Source organism: Euleptes europaea, chromosome 7 (genome assembly GCF_029931775.1).
Source record: "Euleptes europaea isolate rEulEur1 chromosome 7, rEulEur1.hap1, whole genome shotgun sequence".
Lineage (NCBI taxonomy): Eukaryota > Metazoa > Chordata > Lepidosauria > Squamata > Sphaerodactylidae > Euleptes > Euleptes europaea.
Genome location: NC_079318.1, coordinates 51,496,606 through 51,511,299, shown reverse-complemented (window position 1 = coordinate 51,511,299; position 14,694 = coordinate 51,496,606). Strand labels below are relative to the sequence as shown.

The 14,694-nt window shown below is 43.6% G+C and overlaps 1 protein-coding gene across 2 annotated transcripts in view; it reads right to left on the bottom strand.

Annotated features, from left to right (window-relative positions):
- PTPN14 (protein tyrosine phosphatase non-receptor type 14) overlaps window positions 1–14,694 on the bottom strand; it is a 122,965-nt gene that overhangs the window by 12,389 nt on the left and 95,882 nt on the right. For both annotated transcript variants that reach the window (XM_056853072.1, XM_056853071.1), the window contains exons 8-14: window positions 12,919–13,007; window positions 12,155–12,242; window positions 11,492–11,574; window positions 7,175–7,232; window positions 6,815–6,893; window positions 3,940–5,399; window positions 1,293–1,436 (exon numbers count right to left, since the gene is read on the bottom strand). In XM_056853072.1, coding sequence (XP_056709050.1) covers window positions 1,293–1,436; window positions 3,940–5,399; window positions 6,815–6,893; window positions 7,175–7,232; window positions 11,492–11,574; window positions 12,155–12,242; window positions 12,919–13,007 — 2,001 coding nt within the window. The remainder of the gene's footprint in view (window positions 1–1,292; window positions 1,437–3,939; window positions 5,400–6,814; window positions 6,894–7,174; window positions 7,233–11,491; window positions 11,575–12,154; window positions 12,243–12,918; window positions 13,008–14,694) is intronic.

Sequence of the window (14,694 nt, the reverse complement as noted above, 5' to 3'; positions counted from 1 at the left end):
AAACAGCCTTGGTTGCCCTGGTAGATGATCTGCACCAGGAAGTGGACAGATGGAGTTGATTCTCCTGAACCTTTCTGCAACATTCGATACCATCCATCATGGTATCTTTCTGGAGCACCTTTCTGCAGAATATTTCTATTTATTGGGTGTGAAATATCAGAACTGGGAAATACTGGGAGTGCCTTTTGTGGTATCGGATGTTGATCTGGTCGCAGAAATATTGGGCATTTTATCAGGTCAATAATATTAAACTACATGCTCCCTACTTGGGTGCCGACAATGCTTACAACCAGAGTTCAATGCAAATGGTGGCCTAATGGTAAAACTGAAAGACACCTCAACATTCCTGAGAGGTCCTAAGAACCCTTTGTATTGTGCACCACTTTGCAAACAGCATTTAAGTCCAGAGTTTAAGGGAACAACCAGACAAGATGCAAGAGAATTATGACTGAACCCTCCCAACTTCTTTCATTTCATTTAAAAGCAGCCAGGAGGGAAGAAGTGGATTTGGACTGGGACTGCGGCAGGGGAATTTAACTGCTCCTCCCCCCATTTCCTAGATGAAACCCCAGTAGTTAATTGCCCCAGAATGGGGGGGGGGGGAGACAGCGATTTAAACAGCCACTTAGGGGAGGGCAATTCCTATTTGAAAAATAGTCGGGGGGGAATTAAATACCTCCCATCTCAGCACCGTAGCCCTGCTCCCACTGTTATTTACAAATGAAATTAGACATTGGCAAACCTGATCACAGATCTCTCAAATCTTGTCTGCCAATTGGATGTCTGACTCAGGACATGGAAATATCGGGAAAAGGGTGATTGAAGAAAACGTACTCAGGCCTCCCATACTTGGCAAGGTGAGAAATTTCAACATAAGCTCATTAAAAGAATGGGAAGGAAGGAATTTGTGGGAGTCGCCCAAGTTCAATTCCATTTGCTAATAAAACATACCCAAAAAAAGAAAAGGTCTGTTGATTTCATTACTCAAAATACCTTTCAGTGTTCACAGAGATTAGTGTGGATAAAGTACCATTCTTGTGTGAGGGCGAAAATTTCGCTCAAGGGGGCACATGTTGTCTTCTGTTTCAAGAGCATGATTTTGATGTGCCAGCATTCAGCCCCAACATTTCACTCCTGAATTAAGCCATTGGGGACCTTCTGTACAGAGTGCTGCTTTTGCAGTCATGCTTTGTTGGGTCTGTATTTTACACAGCTTTCTTTTTAATGCTTCAGAAACCGTTGCTAACAGAAAGTAAAACCAGTGTGCATTGTTCTGAGAGTCCTATCCTTACCCGCTCATCCATTGGCACCTTGGCTACTTCATCCTGGCTATCCTCAGGCACTGGAACTCGAGCAACTGAGAGACCATTGAGCGCTGCCAACATCAAGGGCCTCTTCTGGGCCTCCAGGCCTGCCATCTTCTGTTTCTCTAGATACTTTTGGCAAGAAAAGGCACGCTTTCATCTCGGGGTGATTAGAAATAACGCCAACAGAATGTTGGAATGTCTTTTTAATCTCCCAAAAAATCTACAACTCGGTTCGAGGAGTGCAGATGATTGCCATTAGCAGAGCAAATTCAAATGCGTCTCCTAAACTTCCCATTATTTCCCTGGGGGGCCTGTTCCTACATGAATGCAGAGTTTTAATTTCAAAGGAACAGTCCCACAGTACAGAAGACTTGCCATCAAAGACAGGCATCTCTCTCTCTCTCTCTCTGTAAACGGCAGACTGAGAGAACAGAAACAAATGAGCCAAGCAAATCACAAAGATGATACATAAACCCAGACTGGTGGTGGGTTTTAAACAGTGTTGTTATGCTGAAAGAAATACAATGAGCCCCATTAACAAACAAATACTTTCCCCAAGACTAAGCCCATAAAAAGCCAACTGGAAACTTGTTTCGTTGCCACCAGGTAGATAATGTGCCGGGGTGGGAAGGGAGAGAATTCAAAACAAAACAAAACACAGAGCTCTGTCATATCTGAACAAGACACAAGGATTAGGTTTTTGTCTAACTAAACTTGCTAATTCAAAAGCCAGAAATGCCATCACCTCTCCTTGGTGTAAAAGCTACACTGGTTGCTTCTCTCACCCTTAGAACTGTAGACTGGAAAAAGAGCTGCCTTCCTGGAACTTTACATAAATAAGAATGGTCAGACCCAATAGTCCTCAAGATGAGACCAGTGAGAGCCAGCATGGTGTAGTGGTTAAGAGTGGTGATTTGAAGCGGTGGACTCTGATCTGGAGAACCAGGTTTGATTCCCCACTCCTCCACATAGCAGCGGACACTAATTTGGTGAACCAGGTTGGTTTCCCCACTCCTACACATGAAGCCAGCTGGGGGACCTTGGGCTAATGACAGTTCTCTCAGCCCCACCTACCTCACAGGATGTCTGTTGTGGGGAGGGGGAGGGAAGGTGACTGTAAGCCAGTTTGATTCTTCCTTGTGGTGGAGAAAATTGGAATATAAAAACCAACTCTTCTTCTTCTTGTAGGGGAATCCCATACTATGACCTCCCAGGTGGCAGCAACCTCCCCAACCTCAGCTCCCTTCTCTATCCCACATGCAAGAGGAAGACACAATGGAGGAAATATGCTAGATGGCAGGCATATTATTCCCGCCCTCCACACGCAGAGACTGATAAGAGAGGATGCTTTCTATGACATTGTCAACCTCCTTCTCTCATGACAGGGATGGTCAGCCTCCTATCCACCTCCTACCTGTGCCCTTCACTGGCTTATCTTCAGTCAGGTCGTAGAAAAAAAGGCTTGATTCCACATCAGCCTGTGCTATCCCATGACAATCCCTGCCTCAATGCAGAAATGACAGGCAGGATTCTCACTAGGGTTTAGAAGCTAACATCTTTTTGCTGAAAGTAGTGCCCAAAGGTCCTACAGAGCCTTATTTGCCTCTGTATGCAACGCCACTGCCCCCACCCCCCCTTGGCGTGGGCAACATGAGTCATTTCAAACAAGTGTATTCTCTCTCTTTTTAATGCAGATTAGATAGAATGTCTTCAGCCATTTCATATCTGTAGTTGATATTAATAATTTCTGCTTTCAGCTAAGGAAGTCCACACTTCTAGCCACCTGTTCAGTGCAATGGCATACAACCCAATGTGGGAACTGTGAAAATAAAGATGATTCTGAGCATGATCCAGCTAAGCTGAGCTGACTTTGCTGTGAAAGATACACATCTCCCACTGAAATAAATTGGCCTTCAAAACGCCAAGCTATGTCTGGATTGCACCTTCTGTTTTGCAAAGATGGCTTCTAAGGTAACTTGTCATTCTTTTGACACACGGCTTGGATCCAGTGATGTGCAAGAGGAAACATAAATGGACTAAGCACAGTTCTGCTTTCTCAAGGTCTTGTGGTACACCAAGTGCTTCCCTCCCTATATATTTTAGCACCCAGAAACTGGTTGCACAAGTGGAAACACATATGGTATACAACATGTTTGACTAAGCACCAGCATCTACCACAGAATTTTCTTCAGCTTGCACACGCAGAAATTGTATACTGGATCCAACCCAAAACCTGTGTTCTCATTAAGTACACATTTCCCATCCCGAGAGAAACTATCCCCAAATAGTTACACCCTCGGAATCGTTACTCAGGAATTTCTTGTATCTTGGAGATAGGACAAGGAATTCAGAAAATCTGCAAACGCCACAGCAGAGCACAGAACAGGGAATGCAGAAAACAGTCAAGCATCTTCCACAGAATCTTGAGAATCTTAGCACCTATTGTTCAAAGTAAGTTTCTAATTATAACAGCAGTTTTATTAAAGGTACATCCTTGATCCGACTTGCTATCACCGAATGCTCCCACAAAGAAATTCATGTACTCCTATTTCAAAATCAGCTTTAACAGAGTACTGCTTTTTAGCGGCACTGCTGCTATTGTTGCTAAGTTCAGAAATGAAAGCGTACTTACCCTCATCTCTCTTTCTATGATACTGTCTTCAATAGAAAACATTTCAGATACAGGCCTCTCCTTCACTGGCTCTTTCTTGACTCTCTCTTTTACGATGGTTAGGTCTGGTTCTGAGATCGAGGGGCCAAGCGAAGAGCCATTCAGTGCTGCCGGATCAGTCCGACATACATTGATCGCTTTTGTAGGCCCTGGTCTCATGGCCTTGGCTCGAGATATGGCCAATGTCACGTTCATCTGCTCATTCCTCAAGGCTCCATTGCTAACACTTTTCCTGGCACCGGGATACTCAGGGGGAGGTTTGTTTGGTATTCTGGCCAAGGCAGCTTCCAGCTGGGCACTGTACTCCATGTTTTCGTGGAATGCTGCCATTGAGGAAACAGACTCGGAGGCTTCTTCCTCCTCTTCACTTTCACTGCTGTGTATCAGCATGGTGGCATCCGAGAAGGTCTTCTTGTGATGGTAGCGAGGGAGCTGCACCACTTCCTCTGGCTGCACCTGCTCTCGCAGAGTATTTCTGCGCGGCAAAGGGGCATTTAGACTCTTCAAAGTCATGGCCTCTATGCCCCGCACCATGTTGCTGATGACTTCCAGACTCTGCCGCTTGTTGACAGGCACATGATGCCTGACTGCCCTAAGGGGTTCGCTGACTTCCTGGAGAGACTGGTGGATGACTGGCGAGCTGTCCTCTTGGAAGGTCTTCACCAAGATCTGGACTTTCCGAGTGACCAGGTCAGGGCTGCTGCCGCTGACATACTTGTGGCGATGGCTGGCTAGATCGGGCGTGCTGGTAGCAGGGCGCGGACGGGGATATGGGGGTGGTGGCCTGAAACGGTAGTTTTTTAGGACATGGGCCGTGCCTCCTCTCTGGTTATTTGGCACTTGCATGTTGGCCAGCTCTGGAGTGCTAACCGTGTGGGAAATGGCACTGGGTGCTGCTTTAGTCTGCGTGGGATTTACGGGGTTCATTTGCTCAGACGGAGCGATGTGTTTTTTGTAAGTGCCTTGGGGCCCATAGGTTATCGTATAAGGAGATCTCTCCCGAATTTCTGGTTGGCTATATACAAGGTCTTTGGGGTGGTTGTAAGCATGAGTGTTCCCGATGTTGAGGTTCCGCAACGACTGACTTTGGCTGTCCGTATGAATAATCCCTCTATTCATTTGCCTCATTACAGTTTCATAGTCTGGCGTTGGCCGATAGGAAGGTACAATGATTGCACTATGTCTATGGCTAGGGATGTAGTCGGCTCTCATGATGTCACTCCCAGGGATGCTGAGGTTGGAGGACATTGGAGAAGCCTGGATGAAATTCTGGGAGCGGTTGAGAGAGTTCATACTTTGGGCACTGCACACACTGCCGTTGGGGACGTTGCCATTCAAGTAGCTGTAGTCCATTGCACATCTGTCCAAGCTAGTCTGAGATCGACAGTAAAACATTTCTTCATTTCCATGGACAATGCTGTCTGAATACATGAGGGGGGAAATTGAAACAGGTAACAAACAGGATAATATAGTGAGTAAGACACAGAAGGAAGGATGTAGAAAGCGTTTGAGGGGCCATGTTATGATTTCCAGCTATGGAAGAGGGGGGGGAATCCAATGCACTCATCGTGATTGTTGGCTGTGCCTACCGTAAGGTGTTGGTTTGTAAGCTGCCCAAGACTGCCTATGGTAACCAAGTGAGGTACAAATAAAACAAAGAGCTCTATGTGCGATATTGCAAAGATGGGAAACAAAAATAAAAACAAGAAACAAAACCTGGGATGCAATTAGAGGCCTTTGGTTACAGCACTCATGAATGACAATGTAGAAATTTATGGATCCGGGTCAACAGAAGTCCGTTTACCTGCCCCAACCCACCCGTAACTAAACAGAAACATTATTTTAAAAATAAATTACATAAACAAGGCAGCAAGTGGAGATGGAAACCATTCCCTTTCACACCCATGATATTTCTCCAGCACACCAAGTTAAGTGTTAGCCGTTTCCCCGGTGAAAAGCCTAAGCAAAGTACCATGCTTATAGGTCAGTTGACTTCAACAGACTCAGAAGGATACTGCTCTGCTTGAGACTATACCATTCATAACAAAGCTGCAAACCATAAAGTATCTTGTTCAACTCCCAAGTACAGTTGCCAACCTCCAGGTGGGGCCTGGAAGTCTCCCGGAATTACAACTGATCTCCAGACTACAAAAATCAGATCCTTTGGGGGAAATGGCTGCTTTGGAGGAAGGACTCCATGATATTATACCTCACTAAGGTCCCTCAGGCCCCGTGGCGCAGAGTGTTAAGCTGCAGTACTGCAGTCAAAAGCTCTGCTCACGACCTGAGTTCGATCCCGACGGAAGTCGATTTCAGGTAGCCGGCTCAAGGTTGACTCAGCCTTCCATCCTTCCGAGGTCGGTGAAATGAGTACCCAGCTTGCTGGGGGTAAAGGGAAGACGACTGGGGAAGGCACTGGCAAACCACCCCGCAAAGTCTGCCTTGGAAACATTGGGATGTGACGTCACCCCATGGGTCAGGAAAGACCTGGTGCTTGCACAGGGGACCTTTACCTTTTTTAAGGTCCCTCCTCTCCCCAAGCCCTGCTCTCCCTAGGTTGCACCCCCAAAATCTCCAGGAATTTCCCATCCAAGAGTTGTCAAATCCTACTCCCATGTCTGCAACTACCCATTCACTGACCACAGGGCAAGGCTCTGTCTCTCAGCCCAATCTCCCAAAGTCTGCACTACACAGATAACAATATTGATCTGTCTTACAGGGCGGTGGTTAAGGCTTACCATACTTACATTTGTCAAGTGCTTTGAAACTTCTAACTTTTGTAATATATGCATCATCATCATCATCATCATCATCATCATTATTATTATTAAAATACCTTGTGAATTGTGAGTTTCAGGGTAGGGTTCGCCACACTGGACATGCATAGGAGGCAAAATAAATGGGTGCTGCCTTGGCTAAAATTTAAAAAGAAAAAGAAAACACAATATATTCATAGATAAAATTGTATATGTGACTCTGCAGTAAGCATTCCACAAAGCAGTGCTTTACTATTTACTACATTTTAGACATTTGTCCTTTGAGAAACACCTGGGAGAAGTGTGAAAGGTTAATTATTTTCTTTAAAATATTTGTGTTCCACTTTATGGCACCTGAAGTTGCCTGCAATAAATGCTGTTGTTGTTTTTTAAAGAGTAATTACTACCCATCTAGCTCAACACTTAGCCAAGATATTTACCAAGGATGATTTACTCCAGGTGGGCCGCCGTCTGATGGGAGGAGGAGAATTTGATTGTCTGTGGGTGAAACATGGAAGAAGTTATTCCAAATATAGCCCATTCTACCAATAGCATACTCTACTTCACAAAGTTAAAAAAGGGACCTTCACATATTGTAATTATTTGGTTTGTAATGGATGTAAATTGGATAAAAAAGGATGCATTAAAATCTTTTATGAAGAAACAAACACACACACATGCCTTTAAAAACACACACACACAACCACCACCATTGAACTACTTTATCCTGAAAATGCAAGACAAGAACTAACTGGAAGTACATGTTCTGTTGAATGAAAACTGAACCTGAATGGCACACCGTTTACTACATGCCTTAGGCAAAAGGAACAAGAATGAGATAGAGAGCAGAGAAAGGTTCCAAAGAGGCTATATGCACACAGGCCAAGAAAGAACAGAGTAACCGAATAGGCAAATGTAGACATGGATATTAGGAGAGCAAGGTGCATCACTTGGGATGGAGAAAACAAAAAGGGGGGGAAAACATTCATAAGATCCAGTTAAAGTGCTTACGTGGAGAGAGGAAAGGCAGAATTGCTCCTCTTACAGTTTCTCATCTGGTGAATGATGTAACGGGCAATGAGAAAATACACACCCACATAAAAAAGAAATGCTAGCACCAGAGACATTTTCAAAACACACAGAATGGGAAATCACAGGTACAATCCAATCAGTACTTATCTTAGGATCCAAATGTAAACCTTGCCTCTTAGCCAAGAGTCCAAGGGCAGTTGAACAAAATACAGTACACAAACACCAGAGCGAGAAAAGAAATATTTATATATTTGATTTTGATCACACTTTTGTCCAAGGAGTTCAGAGAAGTGCACCGATTTTTGCGACAACCCTGCACTTTAGGTTGAGAGATAATGACTGCTCCAAGGTCACCCACTGAGCATCACGGCTGAAAGGGGACTTAAACCCAAACCTCCACAGCCTTAGTCTGCCATTCTGCTCTTTGCACCACACCTGCTCACCAGAAACCATTAATTCAACCCAACCACCGACACAAACAGGGCAAAGCCATAAAAACAACCTTTACGATTATAAACATTAATTATCCTGTGAGGACAAAAGCTGTACAGAACAAGAATGTTTACCATCTAAATGTTTACCTGGTAAAGCCAAGCAAAGAACTGGCCAGGTAAGCTTCACTGGACAAAAGAATTTTGTGCTTGGGGTACCACTGCTTAGAAAGCCCAACGGCTGACAACACCCACCATAACTCAGATGGCATGGGCATTCACAAGGATTCCTGAAGGTTCCTCACAAAGCAATCCTACACTACAGAACTGCTGTGATGTATGAAGTAGAATCATAGAACAGAATCATAGAGTTGGAGGGGACCACCAGGGTCATCTAGCCCAACCCCCTGCACAATGCAGGAAATTCACTCCTCCCAGTGACCCCTACTCCTTGCCCAGAAGATGGCCAAGATGCCCTCCCTCTCATGATCTGCCTAAGATCATAGAATCAGCATTGCTGACAGATGGCCATCTAGCCTCTAGGGAAAAACTCCAGGGAAGGAGAGCTCACCACCTCCCGAGGAAGCCTGTTCCACTGAGTAGTATTGGCAAGTATTGACAGTAGTATTTGTAAGTATTTGCCTATCCATGCAAACAATTAACAAGGGAATTAACCTTTCTATCAAGCATTCCCCACCTCTCTCACTTCTTCATGCTCTCTTTCTGTGCTGATATATAAGGCAGAAGTAGAACTCAAGCTGGCTCACAGAAAAATGCATTTTTTTAAATACAACAAAGAAGGCAAATAAACAGCAGATATAATCACAGAGTAGCAGCAGCAGATGGCAAAACCCACAGCAAGTGACAGCAGCAGCAATTAAAAAAATAAAAGTAGATCAGACGTACCCACCTCCAAATCCCTTCCAACAGAAACGAAAGATCTTAACAGAATACAGAAAGGCATGGAGCGAGGGGGTCAAGTTGGTATCTTGGGGCAAAGGATTCCATCATCTAGGTGCAACAAAGCCCTACCCCCACTGCCTGCCGGTGTCACCTCTCTTAGTGTGGACGTGCAGAACAGGTCACCAAGAGCTGCTAAGAGCACAAAGCCAACCATTTCACCTGGGCAGGTTTGAGCAGCATAACAATGAACCGCATTCTGAGCTACCTCACTGATCCTGTGCTAGGCCTTCTCATCTCTATTGGTGAAGTGGGAGAAACAAATCTAAACACGGCCTTACTCACTTTTGCTCACCACATCCTGTCCTACACTTGAAAATCCTCATGCAGCTCACCCTAACTAGATGTTTCCTACATCAAATTATGGTCCCTGTGTCTTACACAGAAACAGTTACTCAGGTACAGAGAATTATTTCAATAGCCTAGTTTTGAAGCCCAAAGAGATAACACATTGTTGAAAAAGTCCCTTCACATCAGGTATATCTGCTAAGGGCAAAACTGCACATCCCTTTGGAGCTGCACTGCTCCCACTGTATAGTCTGGCACTAAAAATGGCTCCGGGGGGGCCAGCCGGAAAGGGGGCTCAAGTCCTCCTCTTGATTTCCTTAGTTAAAAATGCCCTCTCCCAGGCTGCTCTGAGCTCCATTAGTTGGGGGGGGGGGAGAAAGACTGCACTGGACTCCCCCTCCCCCGGGCTTAATGCAGTCTAGGAGGGGGCACACTTTTGACTGGATAAATAGCAAAGAGCAGGAGAAAAAGTTAACTTCCACCACTTACCCAGAGCTGGGGCCCTAATTCATAGCCCCCCACCCCAAAGCTATAGTTTAAAGCCAAACCACAGGTTGCATGTTCCAGAGACATCATGCGTAACTTGGACCATAGTGAACCAGAGGCATGGGCATGCTTGTGGTAGCTTGGCTTGGCTCTCTCTATCCCTCTGCTCTTGTGCTCACTCAGGCAGTCAACCCACCCCCCTTAACACTATGAATCATGAGTATTGGGAGGGCAGATAAAAATACAGCAGCTCTGAGCCCAACCTTCGGGTTGGGGAGAGCAGGGTAGAAATATGATAGATAGATAGATAGATAGATAGATAGATAGATAGATAGATAGATAGATAGATAGATAGATAGATAGATAGATAGATGTTCTCAGACAAATCAACCTGACAATGCGGCTGTGTACTCTAACTTTTCACTCAGACGGCCCTCAGGAGAGCGGGTCACACTCTGTTCAAGCAGTGATGGTAAGGCCAAGCAAGCATGAATCGAGTACGCCACCTCAAACAGAATTCTGTGTAACATATGCATGTTATGGCAAACATGTAGATGCTTCTGGATAGACAATCCAGGAGAAGTTTCCTGAAGGCAGTTTCCCTACTTACCTTGTCACCTACAATGATTAAGAAATATTATGGTAATTATTTCTTAATCATTGTAGGTGATCAAGTGACTATTTAAAAGCCTAGAAATGTGGTGTTTGAGGAGAGTGTTACAGATACCATAACAAAAAACAAATTAGTGGGTTATAGATCAAATCAAGCCTGAACTGACCCTAGAAGATAAAATGACTAAACTGAGGCTGTCATACTTTGGTCACATTACTAGAAGACAAGAGTCGCTGGAAAAGACAATCATGTTAGGAAAAGTTGAAGGCAGCAGAAAAAGAGGAAGACCCAACAAGAAATGGATTGACTATATAAAGGAAGCCATGGCCCTCAGTTTGCAAGATCTGAGCAAGGATGTTAAAGATAGGACATTTTGGAGGACACTGATTCATAGGGTCGCCATGAGTCGAAAGCAACTTGACGGCACTTACGCACACACAAACACAGTAAGTAGAATAGCGTCTTTTTATGTGTGAGAGAGAAACTTTATGGGGGGGGGGGTGAGATGTGGTAGATACATACTTTTGAACTCTAGAAAAGACCCCATCCAGGCCCCATTTCTACAATACTGCAAAAATAATGTCAGGTTTTCCCCCTACAACCATGAAGTCTCCGATTTGATTTTTGAAGGGGATAAAAAAGAAAGTTGAAGTTGTTAGTTTTCTATTGTGCCTCAGATTACAATCATAAGCATATAGATTTTAGACCACTCCTCTCTTCCTTTCTATGCACCTCATAAGTTTCTATGCACCTCTTAAGAAATCACACATTAATTCTATAGCAGCTGCCTCTTATCTCTGAACAAGGACTACTTCTTTTTAATTCTGCTGTAGCTACAAAGAGCCAATGGGGAGCAAATGGCAAAATACCCTTAAAAAGCCAGTGCCCATACCAAACCAAGATTCCACATTAAAGTGAGTCCGAATTTGCAAAGGGTATATACTCACTCTGTGCAGATTTTATTCTGTTTGTAAAACTTGTGCTTCACAGCAAACAGGCGTGAAATGTACTTGGCATTTTCAAGGTCATCCTTGAAGGGAGGGCATAGGAGAGAGAAAACATCAAAAAAAAGCCAGTCAATCACAGAGCAACTAGTACAGCAAAGAGTTATCCAAAGAAGGCCATGTTATTCTAAAATATTCAGTAGAAATAATACTGTATTCAGGAAAGATGCACAAACAACATCAGTAATCAGCATCCAAGTTACACAAACGCTAATGGAACCTTGCTACACTGTCTAGGACCTAAATATCAGGCCAACACATGCATGATGCATTGTGGAAATGCCTGAGAGCTAGCAGCTTGCAAAGGAGAGAAACACATAAGTATAAAAACACTTCAATGAATTATCCAGACTTATGAATGGTAAGTCTGGATAATTAAATGAATTATCCAGAGGTCAGCTGGGGTAGAGGTCCACCCTCTTTATGATGCCAAAGTGCTTGTAGATAGGGGCACCACTGCACATGGCATTGAGGAAACTGGCCCAGATAACCTTAGGAAAAGGGCATTGTATAAACTACCCAGTCTGGATAATTCATTTAAGACTTACTGTATGGCTTCTCTCCCTCCCCCACCCCCCAATACTGATCTCTAAATGCTTTGCTTACAGTGTGGAAGAGCACAGTTTCTTCCTTGTTGACGAGCTCCACAGCAATCGAGGACCTGTTGTGTGTTATGTTTCCGATATCATTCCACCTGTGAGAAGCAACATTGCTGAAACAAACATCTTATTGCAAAACAGCCAGAACTGTCATACAAGCTTATTCCATTTCAAAGAGAAATGTTGATTAATAGCTCGGCTCAACCAAGTTCCCTTTCACTTAGCTTGGATACATAAATTTGGATGATACTATTGCATACACAGAGTAATCAAACAGCCTATCCATCTAAGCAGTAAAACAGATAACGAAGCTAGTATAACTGTTGTAGTTATGCTATGAAACAAGGATCTTTATTGTCAAGAATAATTAATAAGGAATCTTTCTTTATAGAAAAGCAGCTGAAGCACAAATGAAATCTTAAGAGTATGATGCAATATCCTTTTGTTCAGAGGTTAAGCAGAACAGAATTGTAGCAGGTTCTCAATGGCTCTGTACACTCAACCTAATACTGCAAAGCATCTCCAGCTACTAAATAGGCAGAAGAAAAAGTCGGAGGGGTAAGATACTGAATAGAACTAGCCAGCAGGATTTTTATACAACAGACAGGAACATCAGAAACTTGGAATCTCAACAGCCTTAGAGGTCTACCATCATCTTTAACTTGCTCTGGGGCAAATACTGGGGGGAGGAGGGGGATGGAAATTCTACTACTGAAATTAAAAATGCTCTGGATATAGCTTACATTTACTTTTATTTTATTTTTATTTTACCTGTAGATCACTGTGAGCCTTCCAATTCTGTTCTTTACAAAAATCCCCATACAGAAAATCCCAAGATGCATGTCATTTCCATGATTGTCCTACATGAAGAAGAAAAAAACCCCAACATGTAATCTTACATCAAAAATACTGCTAGGTGAAAAGGAAAAGATTGTAACACATGGCTAATCAGCAACAACAACAATCACTTCTTTAGGTACTAGTGTGGTGTAGTGGTTAGGATGCTCTACTGGGACCTGGGAGACTCAGACTCAAACCCCATTCTGCCCCATTAAGCCGCTAGAGGTATAATGTACCAGATATATTATATGAATGCATGGGATACCGCTATGGCTTAAAAAAGAAAACAGTTCTTAAATAATCTCAGCCTATCCTAATGCATTCAGTTAAGTTCTACACTTAACAGAACCCCTCGTTTGTCTTGCATTGCATGGAATCCACTTTGGTGCATACCAAACATTACCCGCAGTGAAGTAAAACTAGAAGATAGTTTATCAAATTGATTGACTGCGGCACAGAACTTTAAATCTGCTGCGAGCCTTTGATTTCTGTCAGTTGTGCAAAGGCTGGACACGGAAGACCACAACATTTCTGCCTTCCAGGGCATAAGTCATTAACTTTGATGTAGGCTGTCACAAGTTCCAGAGTGCAGAGCTAGCTAAATTCTTTCTTTCCTTCTGTCCCTTTGGGCTAATTTGAGAGCTGCCCTGATTCTTTACATCAGCCAAAGCAGACACAGGGTACTTCTTGAGCTGGGATGTGCCTTAGGGCAGAAAATGAACTGCCAATGGCAGAACAGGCTACTGAGAAGCTTCATATCTGCAGTGACAATGTGTGTGTGCGGGGGGGGGGGGGGAATCAATGTTTAATTTTTTAAAATAAAAGTTTTATATTTTTCTGCAAACTAGCCACTCAAGTCAATACATACTGTTCAGCCCTCCTTGGGTAAAAAGAGTATGAAACCTTACAGCAATCACATGCCTAAAATAAAGAAAACTTAAGAGACTAAAAGCACAAAAAGGTAAATAAATTCATGGTATGTTTATTTCTTTTGAGCTGTTCGTAGTGTTTTAAAGTAATTGTTCAAAAGCCACAAATATCAAGCCCACTAAAATCTGCCAATGGAAACGTTCCTAAGGATGCAACCCAAGATTCTACAATGCAGTAGAATCTAGCCAGCATGGTGTAGTGGTTAAGAGCAGTGGTTTGGAGTGGTGGACTCTAATCTGGAGAACCGGGTTTGATTCCCCACTCCTCCACATAAGTGGCGGACACTAATCTGGTGAGCCAGGTTGGTTCCCCCATTCCTACACATTAAGCCAGCAGGGTGGCCTTGGGCTAGTCACAGCTCTCTAATCTCTCTCAGCCCCACCTAACTCACAAGGCGTCTGTTGGGGGAAGGGGAAGGGAAGGTGATTGTAAGCCAATTTGATTCTTCCTTAAGTGGTAGAGAAAGTCATATAAAAACCAACTAGCTAATTTGTAACATTTTAGCTGGTCCTAATAAAAGGAAAAGCATTTCTGTGGTTTTGGGTTTGGCTTTTTCACCCCAGAAGGAATCAACAGGAATGTTTTTATAGTTGTTTACATTGTCTGCACCAGCTGCTTGCACTACAAAACCTTGTATCGACAAGGTCAAACGCATCTCCCCTTCCATCCCACACTATATTTTCTTTTTATACTGACTCTAGCACCTTAATCATGTATTCTGTTAGTAGGGTTGCCAACCTCCAGGTAGTAGCTGGAGATCTTCTGCTACAGCAACTG